At 36.7% G+C, this 17560-nt stretch overlaps 9 protein-coding genes across 9 annotated transcripts; 4 read left to right on the forward strand and 5 right to left on the reverse strand.

Moving 5' to 3' along the window:
* Positions 1 to 33: 33 nt before the first annotated feature.
* GCD10 (tRNA 1-methyladenosine methyltransferase subunit GCD10) lies at positions 34 to 1458 on the forward strand (the record flags this gene model as incomplete). The annotated part of the gene is made up of 1 exon (XM_071051510.1): positions 34 to 1458. The coding sequence occupies one exon, from the start codon at positions 34 to 36 to the stop codon at positions 1456 to 1458; it is 1425 nt and encodes a 474-aa protein (XP_070907539.1).
* A 153-nt stretch (positions 1459 to 1611) lies between these two features.
* Positions 1612 to 2484, reverse strand: MTQ1 (S-adenosylmethionine-dependent methyltransferase; the record flags this gene model as incomplete). The annotated part of the gene is made up of 1 exon (XM_071051511.1): positions 1612 to 2484. One exon carries the CDS (start codon positions 2482 to 2484, stop codon positions 1612 to 1614), a length of 873 nt encoding a protein of 290 aa, XP_070907540.1.
* Positions 2485 to 3046: 562 nt separating this feature from the next.
* YDJ1 (type I HSP40 co-chaperone YDJ1) lies at positions 3047 to 4276 on the forward strand (the record flags this gene model as incomplete). Its single annotated transcript, XM_071051512.1, has 1 exon — positions 3047 to 4276. The coding sequence occupies one exon, from the start codon at positions 3047 to 3049 to the stop codon at positions 4274 to 4276; it is 1230 nt and encodes a 409-aa protein (XP_070907541.1).
* An 868-nt stretch (positions 4277 to 5144) lies between these two features.
* On the reverse strand, positions 5145 to 6923 carry AQR1 (Aqr1p; the record flags this gene model as incomplete). Its single annotated transcript, XM_071051513.1, has 1 exon — positions 5145 to 6923. One exon carries the CDS (start codon positions 6921 to 6923, stop codon positions 5145 to 5147), a length of 1779 nt encoding a protein of 592 aa, XP_070907542.1.
* A 1223-nt stretch (positions 6924 to 8146) lies between these two features.
* On the reverse strand, positions 8147 to 8326 carry RNJ42_01349 (uncharacterized protein; the record flags this gene model as incomplete). The annotated part of the gene is made up of 1 exon (XM_071051514.1): positions 8147 to 8326. The coding sequence occupies one exon, from the start codon at positions 8324 to 8326 to the stop codon at positions 8147 to 8149; it is 180 nt and encodes a 59-aa protein (XP_070907543.1).
* A 274-nt stretch (positions 8327 to 8600) lies between these two features.
* On the reverse strand, positions 8601 to 9863 carry SUN4 (putative glucosidase SUN4; the record flags this gene model as incomplete). Its single annotated transcript, XM_071051515.1, has 1 exon — positions 8601 to 9863. The coding sequence occupies one exon, from the start codon at positions 9861 to 9863 to the stop codon at positions 8601 to 8603; it is 1263 nt and encodes a 420-aa protein (XP_070907544.1).
* A 3074-nt stretch (positions 9864 to 12937) lies between these two features.
* Positions 12938 to 13789, reverse strand: POR1 (porin POR1; the record flags this gene model as incomplete). Its single annotated transcript, XM_071051516.1, has 1 exon — positions 12938 to 13789. The coding sequence occupies one exon, from the start codon at positions 13787 to 13789 to the stop codon at positions 12938 to 12940; it is 852 nt and encodes a 283-aa protein (XP_070907545.1).
* Positions 13790 to 14728: 939 nt separating this feature from the next.
* On the forward strand, positions 14729 to 16645 carry TFC1 (transcription factor TFIIIC subunit TFC1; the record flags this gene model as incomplete). Its single annotated transcript, XM_071051517.1, has 1 exon — positions 14729 to 16645. The coding sequence occupies one exon, from the start codon at positions 14729 to 14731 to the stop codon at positions 16643 to 16645; it is 1917 nt and encodes a 638-aa protein (XP_070907546.1).
* Positions 16646 to 16901: 256 nt separating this feature from the next.
* Positions 16902 to 17444, forward strand: MRPL36 (mitochondrial 54S ribosomal protein bL31m; the record flags this gene model as incomplete). Its single annotated transcript, XM_071051518.1, has 1 exon — positions 16902 to 17444. One exon carries the CDS (start codon positions 16902 to 16904, stop codon positions 17442 to 17444), a length of 543 nt encoding a protein of 180 aa, XP_070907547.1.
* Between the last annotated feature and the right edge of the window lie 116 nt (positions 17445 to 17560).

Here is a 17560-nt window from a genome sequence, read left to right on the forward strand (position 1 = left end):
TATTATTTTTAGAACAGAAGAGCAGAAGCAACAATGGATCCGTTGAAGCACATTGTCGCTGGACAACATGTAATGTTGACATTACCTTCTGGTAATCATAAGATTGTTGAATTGAAGGATGGATTATCAATTTCCTTAGGGAAGTTTGGTGCTTTTCAAGTTAATGATATTTTGGGGTACCCATTAGGGACCACATTTGAGATATATTACGATAATGTCGATGAGGTCATCGCTGACAAGCAGAAGAAGCCTAAACGGAATGAGTTGAATAAAGTACCTGTTGGGAAAGTGAGGCTATATAATGAGTCGAAACCTGAACAAACTGATGTTGGTGAGGAGGAGAGTGATTCTGAGGAGTCGATGACTCTCCCCGCTGAGTTGCAGAACGTGTTGAGTAGTTCAAGTAATAAAGGGCTGATCAATATAGGTAATGACATCCAGAAGCTGACCATGAAAGATATTGAGCAATTGAAGGAGCAGTCTGCTACCGCCGATGAGATTATCACTAAGATGATTGAGTCTCATGGCAGTTTCCACAAGAAGACTATACATTCGCAGGAGAAATACCTGAAGAGGAAGAAGCAGAAATTCGCCAAATACTTCACAGTAGACTATTTGAGTAGCACAATGTTACTAAATTTCTTGTTGGAAAAGGGAGATATGCAAAGGGTGATGGATATATCCGAAGAATCCATCGGTTTGCTATTGAACCTAGGTAATATAAGATCAGACGGTACTTACCTGTGTATGGATGAAACCGGAGGTTTACTGGTTTATGTTCTGATGGAGAGGATGTTTGGTGGTGATAATGCCTCTGAGGCTCCAGGTAAGATTATAGTAGTACATGAGAATGAACACCCTAATCTTGACCTGCTAAAATTCTCAAACTACTCGGAAAAGTTTATTGAGAATCATGTTATTTGTCTATCTATTCTCGACTACTTTAGACCACCTACTGTACAGGAAATCGAGTCAAGGTTCACACCATTACCACAAGAGGAAGTAAAGCAAATGAAGAGTGGTAAAAGAAACACTTACTCTAGAAAGTTGAAATGGTACTATAACCAGTTACGTACCGTTGAATTAGCTTCGAAACAAGAATATGACGGGCTTGTGGTAGCCTCCACATTACATCTGCCGACACTTGTGCCTAGACTAGCTGAAAGGGTCCATGGCTCTAGACCAATTATCTGTTTCAGTCAATTTAAGGAAACTCTATTGGAGTTATCGCATACACTATACAGTGATTTAAGATACCTAGCCCCAACCATATTAGAGACGAGATGTAGACCATATCAGTCCATTAGAGGAAAACTACATCCTCTAATGACTATGAGAGGTGGAGGTGGCTATATTTTGTGGTGCCACAGAGTGATACCTGCTCCAGAACCAGAAATCGATGAGGAAGAGGTAAACGATCAGGAAAATAAGAAGCAGAAGATTGACGCCTCTGAGTAATTCATAATTATAGGTTTCATATAATACTACATAAACATCTGACCGCAAAATGGATAACAAGTCTATAAAAATGCATATTAGTATATTTCATTATTTTTTCGGATTTATTATATAATACATGAAGATTTACTAGTTAAAATTATAAAGAGGTGATCACAATGAAGCAAACGCCTTGAAAATTTCTGTTATGTGGCCCACATCGTTTCTGTACCCGTATACACACCGTGGTTTCCCGTTTGAATCTATAAAGAGGTCTACAGTCCACTCCTTGTTTTCCAATCTGTCTTTGACATATCGAAACTGGGACTCATCACCTATTTCATATATGAAGGAGTTGGTATTTGGTAACCACTTGGCTAACAAATTGTCATAAAATTCCTTGTCGCCAATCAATGCCAGGTGAGGTTCAAATAGTTTCACGGACTTGGTTGTACCGGAACTAAAATGCTTTCTCGGTATATAAGGTGGGTTACAAGTAAGGACATCTATTCGCTCGCCATGTAGCTCATGAGGTATAGATTTGGATGCTAATATATCCTGTTGTATTATCTTGATATTCCGGCCTTTGCAATTGTGTTGAGCCAGCCGCACAGCATCCGGTGATACGTCAATAGCTGTGATTTCAACTGGTATCTTTTTAGCGTGCAATTGTTCATGTAGACACATCGGTATACAACCAGTCCCGGTACACAAATCCCACAGGACAAGTTTTCTGATACTGGAGCTGTTCTGCTCGATACTATCTGCTAACCGCATACACCACTCCTCGGTCTCCCACCTAGGGATCAACACTTTTCGGCCACACCGCACCTCCACAGACCCGAACGGCTGCGTCCCTAACACATATTGTAGCGGGTACCGCCAATACCTAGCCCTCACCGCACGCCCCACTGAGTCTGGCATACTAGCTTTGATCCATCCAAGCTCTACCTTTGAGGACTCGAGAGTCCGACACTCAGGTAGTAACAACGGCAACAACCGGTCACACCGCCATGCCTCCCATGCAACACGGGGCCGGATACGCATATAAATCTATTATTCCTTATTGAACAGGCTAAGTTATACAACAGTTTACTAGTCATTGTATATGCTAAAGTCCTGATAATATAGCTGTGGTAAGAGAAGAAAACCCTAATAACTGTTTTGTAACCCTAAACCGTCATTTTGCAGGAAACCCTAATCTGGTAAAGAAAACCCTAAAAATCGACAACCCTAAAAAAATCAGAAAATTATTCAAACCCTAAAAATTTTGAGTATACAAACCCTAAACCCTAATTTTGGAATGGCGAAGAACGCGGCAGAAAAAAAAGAAAGAAATAAAAATTTTTTTTTGGTGCAAAGCGAAGAGAACGGCGATGGGCCAATATAAATGAAATGTAATTTCATTAGATATTTAAATAAGCAAGTGATTAGCTAGGTATATCAAGTGGCAATCCTGGATTAAAGAAACTATCAATCAAGAATAAGAACTTACTTAGGTTTTTTTTTTGTTTTTTTTTTAGAACTGGGCTAGAAAAGAAATTTTATTGAGGTAGAAAAAACACATTTCAAGTTGTTTCGGACAGATAATAGTAATAAGAGAGCCAAGATGGTTAAGGATACGAAGTTGTACGATGTGCTAGGTGTTGCTCCTGGTGCCAGTGATGGTGAGATTAAGAAGGCTTACAGAAAGGCTGCTTTGAAGTTCCATCCAGATAAGAACCCAACAGAGGAGGCTGCTGAGAAGTTTAAAGAGTGTTCTAGTGCGTATGAGATTCTATCGGACTCGCAGAAGCGTGAGATCTACGACCAGTACGGTGAAGAAGGTTTGAGTGGTGGTGGTGCTGGTGGCTTCCCAGGTGGTGGATTTGGTTTCGGTGACGATATCTTCTCACAGTTCTTCGGTGGTGCCGGTGGCGGTAGACCAAGAGGTCCTCAACGTGGTAGAGACATTAAGCATGAGATTGCTGCCTCTTTGGAGGAGTTGTACAAGGGTAGAACCGCTAAGCTGGCTCTAAACAAGCAGATTCTGTGTAAGAGCTGTGAAGGTAGAGGTGGTAAGGCTGGTGCCGTCAAGAAGTGTAGCAGCTGTAACGGTCAAGGTATCAAGTTTGTCACTAGACAAATGGGTCCTATGATCCAGAGATTCCAAACAGAGTGTGATGTCTGTGCCGGTACTGGTGACATCATCGACGCTAAGGACCGTTGTAAGTCCTGTAAGGGTAAGAAGGTCGAGAATGAGAGAAAGATCTTGGAAGTCCGTATTGAGCCTGGTATGAAGGACGGTCAAAGAATCGTATTCAAGGGTGAGGCTGACCAAGCCCCAGATATCATTCCTGGTGACGTTGTCTTCGTCGTTTCCGAGAAGCCACACAAGCACTTCCAAAGAGCTGGTGATGACTTGATATATGAAGCTGAGATCGATCTATTGACTGCTCTAGCTGGTGGTCAATTCGCTCTAGAACACGTTTCTGGTGACTGGTTGAAGATTGATATCGTTCCAGGTGAAGTTATTGCCCCAGGTACCCGTAAGATTGTCGAAGGTAAGGGTATGCCAATTCCTAAGTATGGTGGTTACGGTAACTTGTTGATCAAGTTTAACATTAAGTTCCCAGAAAACCACTTCACTTCTGAAGAAAACTTGAAGAAGCTAGAGCAAATCTTGCCTCCAAGAAAGAGTGTTAATATTCCTGCTAAGGCCACAGTTGATGATTGTGTATTGAGTGAATTCGATCCAGCCAAGTTCAACAACTCTCGTGGTGGTAGAGGTGGTGCTAACTACGATTCTGATGAAGAAGAAGGACATGGTGCCGAGGGTGTTCAATGTGCCTCTCAATGATTTTCTTAACATTTGCAAAAGTATAATATCGAGTGAACATCCTTTTTTTTTTTCAGAAAATCATAACATAAAAAATATTATTTTTATTAAACCAAAAAAAATACTAAAACATACAATACAAACCACACTCATACAGGATTTAAAATTAATGGTGATTAGAGATAGAGTTCCCATACAAATATAAATTAAATGGATCACATGCAGATAGAAAACTAATTTTTTTTCATAAAACCTTAACCTATAACTACCACAAATATTGTAAATTATTATCATAGGAGCATTAAAGGAATATATAGAGTAACTCTCTTTTTTTTCTATTGTTATTATTATTTTTTATTACTATTTTCGTTATTGTTATAGTTTCTTCTTATCAAAGAATAACCTGTAATCAATATGAGGGAACAAAGAAAACTATTTGACATAGTTGTTTTTTTTTTTTATTTTCTTTAAAAAAAATTGTTAGTTAGGAAATATAATTTTACTTTAATGATTGCTTATTTATTCCTAATATATATAGTTAATTGATTTCATTCTTCAACTTAGAAGAATACCAAAATTTCCATCACTGGTTTTCTGTTTTTTTTACTTAATTATTACTATTTATCACACAACCTTCGAGGTTACTGATAGTATACATAGTCTATTTTCAATACCAAAATAATAAAATACAATGATGTATAATATAATGTTGATAATATTTATAAATATTGTAATTAGAGTAGTATGAAAAAAAAGTCTATAAATGTAATTATTAATTAAATAAAGCGTTATGTCTATATGTACAAAATCTCTTCATGAGATTATATTATGGGAGGTGTCATTAAAATAGTAAAAAACAAATAACAAAAGCTCAGATAAAGCTAAGTAATTAAACTTCACCAGTCTTAGTTTTCTTGAATGGGGATTTAATGTTGAATTTATCCTTGAAAGAGGTAGAGTTTTGATCGTTCTTTGATTTCTCTTCTTCTTTTAGTTGTCTCTTGATTTCTCTTGCTTCTCTCCAAGCCATACCGTACCTCATTGGAATGGTCATAGCTAAGTTACCTAGGAAAGCTAGACCACATAGGAATGTAAAGGTTCCGCCGACAGTCATGGAATGCTTCATCTTAGCGAAACAACCCATAAACAAAGCACTCAAACTACATCTGATAAAGTTGAAACAACTACTAGCAGTAGAAGACTTTGTTGGGTAAAGGTCGACCAACAATGTTGTAGAAGAAGATAAAGTACTCATGGCACAGAAAGAACTGACACAGGATGTAATCAACACAGCTGGGATTTTCCAGCCCTTGTCAACACTCCAGCCGAATAGGATGAAACTGATGATAGATAAGAAGTTTTGTGGTAGGACAGATTGAATTCTAGCACCTAACAGATTAAATTTCTCATCCTCTGGGATCAGACCAGCTGCCTTTTTGTCTTCAAATGCCTTTAATTTCCTTCTGTATTGGAAATCAATGAATTTACCTGTTAGGAAGGAACCCAGGAGACCACCTATACCAGCAGGTAGATAGCAAATACCGATAATGATCAACCTGTAATTGTATGGAGCCTGTGAAAGTTCTGAGGAGATGGAGGATAACATTAGTGTCCACATCGCAAATGACAAACCAGGTGGGAATAACGATAAGAAGATTTCTGGGAGGGCACAGATTTTAAAAGCAGTGGTTAAATCGAATTTTGGTTTCGTCTGATCTAAGGTTTCATAGTCTGGGTTGTCGTACTTGAATTTTCTTTTAATGGCTGGTAAAAAAGTCATTGGTGCAATATTTAGTAGTTTCTTTGGTTTGATAGATAGATTACCAACGATGGTTCTCTTAGTTTCTGGTAATAAGCAGAATGCAATCGAAAGACAAGCACCACAACCAATTGCTAAGAACCAAAAGATGGCTCTCCAGTTCCAAGCAGCTGCCAAAGCGGCACCTATCAAAGAACCAAAGGCTTGACCCAACAGCACAAACCCTGAGGTTGCACCAACAAATGTACCTCTCTCAGATTTTATTGTAAAGTCACCAACTACACCAGAACTAATGGCAATAATCGGGGAGATACCAATACTCTGTACACATCTCAAGAAAACAATAACACCGTATGATGGAGCACAAGCTAGACCAATGGATGCAACCACATAAACCAGCATACCGATTAGAATAACAGGTCTACGACCATAGATGTCAGCTAGACCACCACTAACTGTTGGAGCTAAACCTTGGAACAATAAATACACCACAACTGTAACGTTAACCAAGTTTTCATCAATATCGAATTGTTTTTCTAGTTCTCTTAGCGCTGGGTAGTAAATAGGTGAACCTAATGAAGACCAGAACCCACACATCGTCAGGAGACCGACCATGATCCATTTATCTCTGTAACAAAGAAGGGAGTATGGAGCAGCTGAATGATCTATAACTAGATCTTCTTTTACCTCTGAAGAACGAGTAGATGATATTTCGGACTCTAAGTCATCCGGGAGTTCTCTAGTGGTAGTCCGTGATACTGTACCATGTAGTTGAGAGTAACCAGGTTTCTTGTCCTCCTCGTTTTTGTTGTCATCAAATGATACAGTCTCGTCTTCATAATATCTTGACTGGGTAGGATAGATTTCCTTAGAGGTCATACTGTCCTGTGACAGTATACTATCCTGCATGGTAAATTCTTCAGTATATTACTTATAGATTTATATTGTCTAAACTATTGTCGATATCTGATTGACGAGTACTAAATAAGAAAACATTTTATGTATCCCATGTTCTGTTAAAGAAATATAGCGAAACATAAAATATCCCGACTATATATACAATCTATGTTGAGACTGTACTCCGTTACAATAAAAACTCCTTTGTAAAACGTAGGGGTATTCAAATTGAATCTGATCAATAATATAAAATTTTATAGTATTAATGGTATATTTCTTAACTGAACACTAGCTGTGATAAAAAGAAATACTCATCTACAGATACTTCTTCTTAGAGACGTAGGGAGAACTACGCACTTATTTTCGTGTCAATGGGGGGGATAAAGAAGTTAATTGTACATCTAGTACCTGTTTTAACATTTCCTTTCTTTTTTTTTTAGATGCTTTGTTCCTCAATCTTCCGTTAATATTCCTTACTCCCTTAAGAATTGTCTGCAGGGAGGGCACATTTTTTTTTAAGTTGTGTTATAAAATTTAGTAATCCCGCGTTGTTCCGGGATCTCGAGATACAGTTTTTTTGCCTATACTCCTGTATGTATACAAACCCCTAGTAAAATGCCCGCACAAGGAGGAAACAATTGACGGGGAGTTCCGGAAAAGTAGATCTTTGTAGATTGCCACGTAGAGAGAGTAGCGGAAAAATTCAGGAAGGCATCGGAAAAATGTTCCTTTGTTCTCCACCTATGAGAGCGAGTTTTTCCGAGACAGGAACTGCATTTATAGGGCCAGTTGTTCCAGTTGAAGGAACGAGGTAACAAAATGGGTAGTGCTACACAGGAAGAGAACGGAAACGAATTAGCGATTTGTTCCGTAAGGGTTTCAAATATCAATACTTATCAGGGTAATATTTTAGAGATAAGGGAAGCGCGCTAATATTTTTTATTATTATAAGGACTAAGGAAAGGAAGAGAACAGTAATAACCACATCATCTTATTTAAGCAAAAACGGGATGTAGTACATAATTTTGTGAGTCATAGATAGGTTTTTTAGATAACCAGTATTCGGGGTTTGTAGATAGTTATAGATGTTGTGTATGTCGTTTGAAATGAAAATGATACGTTAGTTATTTATTTTCTTCTGGTTAATAAAACTAATATAGAAATTATATAATTTTATTTAATAAAAAAGTATAGATAACGGGCAGTAAAAAGAATTGTTTATTCTGGCTTATAGTTTATCTAAAGATGCGACCAAAAAAAAAGAAAATAGAGAAATAAAAAAACACAGAAAATGATTGATATGAAATAAAAGAGAATAATAATAAAAAAGGAAAATAAAAACAAAATGAGGAAATAAAGTTAAGAAAAGAAAAAAATAAAATGTTTTTTTGAATAGAATAGTAGTAACTTCGCATATGAAATAATAAGTAATAATATCTTGCTGTACAAATCACTCGTAAGCTACTTCATTTTTAATTGTTTTCCTCCTAGCACTAGAAACTGTTTCCCAAAGGAAAATTCAGAAACTGCTTGCATCCACAAATAGAAAAGTTTAAAATTATTATTAAAAGCATAGAATAAAAATAGTAAAAAATATCCTGACGATTACAATGAGCAATCAAGGAAGATTTGTATTTGTAATTTGTGAGAACACTTTTTTATTCATATTCCAGTTTCTTTTTAATCCTTTCAGTATAGAACGAACTTGGCCTTACCAGATCTGACGGCAACAGTACAACCGTCAGCACCACCGCTGTAGACACCATTCTCGTAGGAACATTCACCGTTGACTACAGAGTTAGAATCAGCAGCAACAATCTTGACGTTGAAGTTCAATGGAGTCTTGTTGTTTGGGTTTGGAATTAGGGACAAGTAAGTAATACCGTTAGTGGCACCAGCACCGAAGTTCAATGGGGCCCAGTTACCGACACCAGAACCAGCAGTAGCCCAGACACAACCATCCTCAACAGAAACACCAGCGTTGTTAACGTAGTATTGAGCGGAGGTCTTCATTCCTTGCCATTGGTAGTAGGTGTCTTGGTCGACAACGGTCAATGGCAAAGTAGCACCAGCTTCGACGAAAGTTGGGATAACCATATTTTCAGTACCTGGGTAGTCAGTTCTACAGATAGCAACGCCTTGGCTCAATTCAGAGGTGACTTCGGCAGAGTTAACACCCCATTCACACAAGTAGTCAGCATCGGTGTTGGAACGGTACAAGTAACCGTTCTTACATAGCAAACCACCAACAGATCTACCATCAGCTGGTTGAGAAGATGGCCATTGGGTCTTAGACATACCTGGTTGACAAGCGTAAGAACAGTAAGCACCTTCCTTACAGTCACCGCCAGTGGAAGTGTCAGCGTTTTCAACACCAGACCAGCCGTTTTCACCCAACCAGGAGATTGGAATGACACCTTGACCAGATGGGAATTGGGAACATGGGATAACACCATCTTGGAACTTTTCAGTTGGACCAGAGAAGGAAGCCAAATCACCATAGATGCTACCAGAGGATGAAGAGGATGAAGAAGAACCAGAAGTGGCAGCAGAAGTGGCAGCAGCAGTAGAAGCAGCAGCAGTAGAAGCAGCAGCAGTAGAAGCAGCAGCGGTAGAGGTAGCTGGAGCTAGAGTAGAGGTGGTTGGGGAAGCAGCCTTTTGTTCTTGAGTGGTAGCAGAAGTGGTTGGAGCCAAGGTAGAAGTAGTACCTTGGGCAGTTTGGGTAGCTGGGGCAACGTCAACGTTTTGAACAGCTGGGGCATTTAGAGTGTGACCTTCACCGTCGACGATAACAGTTTCGTAGACGTATTCGACAGCAACAGCTCTCTTGTGGTGGTGGGAACCTTGAGCAGTAGTAGTGCAGTCAGACAAATCAGGCATGGCAGCGGCCATAACAGAGGCGCTTAGCAAAGAAGCAGCAGCTAAAGTAGCAGCAGTAGTCAAAAACTTCATTTCAGGAAATAATAAATTCGTTAACTATATCAAAAAGCTTGCTTTTTTTTATATGTTTGTCACGGTTATTATTGTTATTGGTTAATAGCGTATAATATTGAAATCTTATTGTTTTCAATTTCCTAATTTCGATTTATATCTTCTGACTTGTTGGTAGAGGTATCTTATTTGGGGTATCGTTGTGATGAAATATTTTTGTTTCTCTTTTGGAACTTAATATAACAATGTACTAATATAGAAGCATCTTTACAGTTAATTATAATGCTCACTATATTCTATCGAGGAGGTGAAATCATTTAGTGCAAATAAAAAAGTCTTCAAACTTTTTGATAAAAACTAACAAGCAACAACTCCTTAATCATGATACCTCGAAAAGGGAAGAAGAGAGTAACAGGAGCAAAATTAAAGGAAAATCGAAATTATAATAAAAAATATATTATACGTATTCATCACCACTATTAGCACCGAGGGACAAATGACAAAAAAAAAGAAAGAAAAGTTAGTATTAATGGTCTAAATAAAAAGATACCACACGCCAATCATATATTTTATTGTTCAACAAAAATAAAAAATAAAATAAAATAAAGTAAAAATTTATTTGTTTATTGTTTACATTCCATACGGATAAGGAAATATGTAAACAGACTTCGTTAAAGAATATAAAACGCGAAATGTTGTTTTTTTAATGAGGGGAAAACGCCATGATCGAAAAAGGAAATGTGTTCTGAAACGCGAAATGTCGAGAAGTTTGCCATGAAAAGGTGTTTTACTATAGTAATCAAATCTCATCACAAAATAAATATTCTTTCATAAAAATGACGTATTGTAATTGTTAATAAAAAATGAGCAGCCACAATATTTTACAATTGGGAACGATCTATTGCCTGCTTTTTATTTTAATTTTTAATTATTAGTTTATTTTTACTGTTGGAATTGAAAAGTAATGATTGTGCTTGTTAAAAGTGGTAAAAAAAGTTGGAAATAGAAAGATAACATACCTTAAAAAATGAGAGACTTTTTTTTTATTGTAGTATTTTAGTTCAAGTTATTTTTTGTATATTGTAAAAAAATAACTAGTGTTTTTCAAATAATAGAAAAAAAAGGAGTGTAAATAGTTGGAATAGTTTTTTAATCGCTAAAGGATTGTACAAATAAAAAATTTGTTTTTTTAAAGGAAAGTAAAAAGTTGGATTTTAGTTTTGGTTTGTAGCTTTGTGATAGTTAGTCTCTTGCTTGGTTTCTTTTATTTGAAGAAAGAAGAACTTTTACAAAATAAAATATTTAAAAGATAAGAAATAAGAAGTGTCCAAACTGAATGGCAAATAAATAATTTATAGGAAGAAAATAAATTAAAAAAAAATAAAAAAAGACTAAAAGAAAAATCTGTTAGGTATATCGATCAAAGAATGAAAAATATATCACAAGAACAAATCAACTTTTCCAACTCCTTATATATTTCTTTTCATAATATTTTTTTTTCTTTAATTCTATTGCTTCCCCCCATTGCAATCGAGAGTGTGTTTTTTTCTTTTGGTTTGCTTTGTTTACATTTCTTAAAAGTAAATAAACAAACGGGAAATTCTGTCCCTTTGCTTTGTCTTCACGATGTTCTTACTTACTTTGGAAGGAATATCGTTTCAGGGCAGCTCTGAGTGTATGTTTTTTCTCTGTGTCGCGTTTATTTTGTTTCTCTCTTTCTCATGTCCTTCCTCCACCTACTCTCTCTCTTTCGGTTAAGAGGTACTATGAAAGAGGTACGTGTCTTTCTGCGCCCAGCCCAAAAACGTCTTTATATTAAGAAAAAATTAAAAAATAAAAAAATCCCGTATACGGGCTATATGCCGTACAAAAAATAAATTAGCCCTGCACTGCCTTTCTCTACTACAGGTGTGTGTTCGTAGTATTCAGGATGATTACTAAATTTTTCCCAGAAAATAGGCCAGAGAAAAGATTTGAGACGTCACAATGAAAAGGAAATAATGAGAACATAAAAAATGGATCTACCTTTTTCTTACACACAGATAATGACGTATAACTCCACAGTGAAAGAACCGTAGAAAAATGTCTTTCTTTTAGTGATACATATTTTTTTTGCTGGGTCTCATCTTATTGTTCTGACTTTTTTTTTTTGCTGAGACATTACTAAAACACAGCAAAACGTCTTAACACCGCCTCATTTTGTATTTTCCTTCCTATTGGTTTTTATTCTTCCCCCTTGATAAAACCCAGCACAAAAATAACTTTTTTGTTCTTCAAAACGGGTAATTGAGGGGGGGAAAGAATCGGATTTACTCGATGTAGTAACTATCTTACTACGATATAAGTCATGTGATATGCTGGTTCAGATATAATTTTTTGATAAAACCCAGCTTGGCGGGAAAATCCATTATCTTTTGTAATTATGAATATGACTTAGATAAGGAGTGTGATAATCTATTTATTAGGATTTATTTCCTCTTATGTGAACATCTTTGATGCTGGTTAGCAATTAAAAATAAATAATAATTTAATATCGGTATCAAGATCTCCAGATCTAAGGGTGTCTAGACATCACATTCTCTTACCAAAAAAAAAAATAATAATAATAATAATAATAATAATAATCCATATCTTAATTATAAATCATTTGCGCTCAATTTATTTCAATAATTTTTTTTTATTTACTTCAATTCTTCTATCTTTGAATAATGATAAGTTGACGATAGAATACATTATGATATATTTCTGATCCAAAATATAAAATTAGTCGTGAATTGGTATATCAATTTAATTATCAAAATTAAAAGACTAAAACAATGAAGGGATACTATATGAATAGGAATATATGTTATTGTGTTTTTTTAATTATTTTCTTATTTAAATTTTTTTGATATAAGGACAAAAAAAATAGAAGTATTTACATACACACCTTTTCTGATAATAGGAAGGGGAGACTTAGGGGAGTTATATCCTTGTAATAATAATAATAAAAAAAGATTTATTTTTTTTTATGTAGCGAAAGAATAATCATAAGTGAGCTAAAGCCAACAAAATAAACAAAATAACCTTCTTATCCTCTTATTTCAATTCCTCTTTTAAAGAGCGAAAGACAAGGACCAACCTAGCTTGTGGACAGGCTCGCTCAACTTCAAGGCATCGAATGAAGTACCGACACCCAAAATAACACCTGGTCTCAAGACTTGCTTGTAGGATAGACCGACGACACCAGCATCAGAGATTCTAGCCTTAACCTGGGAGTTAGGGTCTGGTAAGTACTTGGTAGCGAACTCGATGTTGACGTTAGAGATGGTTTGTCTTGGGTTCAAAGTAGCTCTAGTACCAACTTGCAATTGTTGGGAGACGTTCTGGAAGAAAGTAGCAGTGGTGACTTGGTCGTTGTTGATGTTCAAACCCAAGTGGTAGTCTTGAGCACCGTAACCCAAGGCAACGGCGTACTTGGACAAAGAACCAGCAGCGATGTCGTAACCGAATTGAGCACCAGCGACAACACCGGACTCGTGAGCCAAAGTCATGTCACCAATGAAGCTTGGGCCCTTCAACAAGTCGAAGTTACCTCTAGCGGTGAAGAATGGCTGCACAAAGGACAAGTTCAATAGGGCAGCCTTAGAGATGTTTGGAACCAAGGAGGTCAGCAGTTCAGTCTTTAGACCTGGGGTCAATTCTGCCAACTCAATCTTGGTGGTCAAAACATTGCTGTTAGACCAGCCTTGAGTCAAAGTCAAACCAGTGGCCTTGTCAAAAAACTTAGCATCAACATTGGCAGCCAATGGCCCTTCCTTAACCAATTGCTTGGCCTTAACATTGAACTTAACACCGTTCTTAGCAACAGTCTCCAAATCAACAGAGGCTGGAGTACCATGGTAGAAATCCTTGTTGAACAAGTCATTCACACCCTTGAAAACATCAGAGAAAAATGGTGGGCTCATCGTTTATTATTAATATTTGTTTTTTTTGATTTCTTGGTTATAAGTTATTTGTTATTGGTTTTAACTTAGTATATCTACTAAAACCTTTTTTTTTTTTTTTTTATCGGTTAGAATACAAAGATAGAATACAAAGTATATTTATATTAAAAGTATATATAATAAGTCCCCTTAACCATAAATCAAAGAATTCCCTTTATTCTGGAATAAAGTCAAAATAAAATTCTGGGGGGGGGGGAAAGAGAGAGAGAGAGAGAGTCGAACCTAACGTCAATGCCCAACAAAAAAAATATATATATCAAATATAAAATAGTGGTATATTTGATATAACGAGGGCATTTCCCAATGGCATTTTGGGATTAGCCCAATAAACTGGTTTTTAGCCAATTAGCCGTAAGCCAATTAAGACATCTTTTTTTTTTTACCCTTCTAATTTCCCATATTCGCACAGAACTGGCCGTATTAACCGTTATTTCTTACTCTTTTTAGTGAACGCTTTCTATATTGGCATACCTAAAGACTGAGTGTGTGCTTAGAAACACCCGCACGGAAGGAGGATACCCATGTGCTCCCTTGAACGGCCCTCTTTTCTTCTTCCTCAACAAAAAAGAAATTATATCACTAAATACTAAAAATGCCATGCTGTTACTTCGTGTTACTTGATCACAAATAATATACGGATACACGTGGTATTCACGTGCTGTAGTACATAATGATAGAGCCGGGTAAGTCTGGGCTATCGTTTTTTAGTTTGGTGATCTCTATTAAGATGTGAATGGATTACAAGGTACTACATAGTGGGGAGGGAGGTGTGTAGAGGATAACCACTACCAATTGGGGCTTTAAAAATATGATTATTATATAAATATTACTGCATTTTCAATAGTTACACAATTGCTAGGGGCTGTATTAAACAAGGGTAGAAAAACAAAAAGTTATAAGATGGATGATACTGTTAGAGAGCATACGCTTGATCTGCCGCAAATACCCAGTGTGGAGTTTCCCTTAAACATATCAAGGAAACAGCAGAGTATAGTGAGAGCCATTGATATGTGTGGTGGTATCGAGAAAGTAAAAGCCGTGTTCACCACCAATGGTGCGAATAATGCTGCGAATGTGGCTACGGAGAAAGGGTTAGAGTTGTTTTTGAATAAACTTCCCAGAGATACTACAATACACGACGACAGTGAGGATGAAGGGTCATGGAAAGATGATGCGGACCGTATTGGAGAGGAGGTAGACCAAGGTACAAAAAATGATTCTGACTTCTTTAATGAGCACCCAATTATAGGTAAACGCGTACCATTTAGAGATGATTCTGTAGTGTTGAAGATTTCTATGCCTAAGGGAACAATGGAAAATAATAACGGAAACGTATTGGCCGCATTGAAATCACTAAAAGACGATGAGTATTGCGCTGAGCCTGTCGCTATTATCAATAACACAGTTAAATTTAGGGAGATGTCGGATTTCCAAGTAACATTAGATAACGTACCTGCTGCTCGTGAGTTTCAAAGAAGTTTTGGGTCGTTGGATTGGGATAATTTCAAGCAATTTGTAGATTCAGTACCAGATAATGATAGCAGGCCGTTTGAGAATATCAATAACTTGATAATAGATCGGTCTGTAAAATCACCCAACTCTGATTATCAATTACCACCACCTCCAAGGCTATCAATGGTAGGATATCCACTCCTCTATAAGTATAAAGGTAACCCCTTCGCAGTCAAGAAAGAGAATGGTACTAATGAGGTAAAGGGCTCTTACATAAAAAACTACCAACTTTTCGTACATGATATGAACGACGATGTGAAGGTGCCGGATTCCCCAGCAGAAGAGTTAAAAGAAGCTTATGAAAAAGCGAAGAAAGACGGAATCTATCCTGGTACCAAGAAAGATTCTAAATTCTACGAATATTTGGAAGAGTGTATAAGTATTCTAAGAGGGAAATTTAATGAGAGACCCATTTGGGTTAAAAGACATCTGGATGGTATAGTGCCGAAAAGGATTCATCATACTATAAAGATTGCTCTGGCTCTTCTTTCATATAGATTCACTATGGGTCCATGGAGAAATACATATATCCAATTTGGGGTCGATCCTAGAACTTCCTCTGAATATGCTAAGTATCAAACTGAGTATTTCAAGATCGAAAGAAGGTTACTGTCTTCTCCTATGGTGAGGAAGAATGTACCCAAACCACCACCTTTGGTATTTGAATCTGACACTCCTGGAGAGATCGATTCAAGGTTTAAATTCGATGGTTCAAGAATACCGTGGTATCTAATGCTTCAAATTGATTTACTTATACAAGAACCCAATATTCTCGAAGTATTTGAAAAAGTAGAGTATCTAAGTAAACCAAACGAGGTTACTGGTTGGTTCACAGAACTGGATTTAGCCAAAATCAGAAGAATTGTGAAATATGAACTGGGATGCATGGTTCAAGGTAAGTATGACTTCAATGTCTATAAATTGAAGTACTACAAGAGTATGCTATTCTTCAAGGAGTCAATGATGACCCAGAAAGATGGCAGTATAGATGATGATGGTGATGTCAATATGGCTGACGGCGAACAGAGCAATGAAAACGTTGGCGAGGAAGATGAGGAAGACAATGGTGTCGAAGCTGGCGAGGAAGATGATACAGTAAGGGAACATGAAGAATCTGAATCATACTCACAACTCCAAACCAGTCAATCTAAGGATATTTCTGATGAGGAAGAAGAAGAAGATACTTTTGACATTAGGAACGCTTCATTTAAAGAAGTAATCGATCGGATCAGACAAAGTGACCCTGACACCGCGAAGAAATTGAGCAAGCAACTGGAGGGTCTAGTAAATTTATCCAGTTTGTAATATTAAATAACTTAGTGTATTAATATACTTTAGCTACAAGCCCATCTTGTTTTCCACTATGCTTTCTTATAAATGATCATATGTAACGAATCCTGTTTTCTGAAAATGCGACTCAAAAACTCAGGAAAGAGCTAAAGCAAGTTAATGCGAGAATATGAAGTGAAGACAATCGAATCACATGTTATTAAGGAATTAAGAGAGCAACTGTGATAAAGTTCAAGAGTTATAAACTAACATACCCAAAGTTGAAACAAAAATGTTCAGGTCTACAATTTGGAAAAGACTGGCGTCTACTGGGGGTCATCCTAATGCTACAAAAGTATCGCTTCCTAGAAGACCGTTAAAGAAAATTCGTCTAGGAAAAGCCAGGCCAGCCATTTACCACCAATTCAAAGTTAAAGTAGAACTCAGTGATGGCTCTGTTATTACCAGAAGATCTCAGTTTCCTAAAGATGAAATTCGTTTAATTTCAGACCAAAGAAATAGCCCGCTGTGGAATCCCAGCAGAGATGATTTGGTTGTTGTGGATGTTAATTCTGGTGGTAGTAAAGACAAATTCAAGCAAAAATATAGCTCTATATTTTCCATGGATGAAAAGTCTGATGTCATTGATGAGTCCGCTATTGATAAAAAAGAAACCAAAACAGAATCGAAGTCACAACCCGATAATAAGGTCAAAGAGGCAGAACCAGAGGAAGATGCATTTGGAGTTGATGATTATCTATCATTATTGGACGATAACACTAAACAAATCAAGACTGGTAGACTAGTTCAGAAAAAGAAGAAAGATAAGAAATAACGAGCACATTAAACATTCTTAAAGATAAATACTAGAGAAACACATCTCTAAAAGGTGAAAGAAACCCTTTCAAACATTGTTCCTCTTAAAATGTAAGGATAAGCATTTATATAGTA

The sequence above is a fragment of the Nakaseomyces bracarensis genome (assembly GCF_045282275.1).
Source record: "Nakaseomyces bracarensis strain CBM3 chromosome Unknown Scaff6_1, whole genome shotgun sequence".
NCBI lineage: Eukaryota > Fungi > Ascomycota > Saccharomycetes > Saccharomycetales > Saccharomycetaceae > Nakaseomyces > Nakaseomyces bracarensis.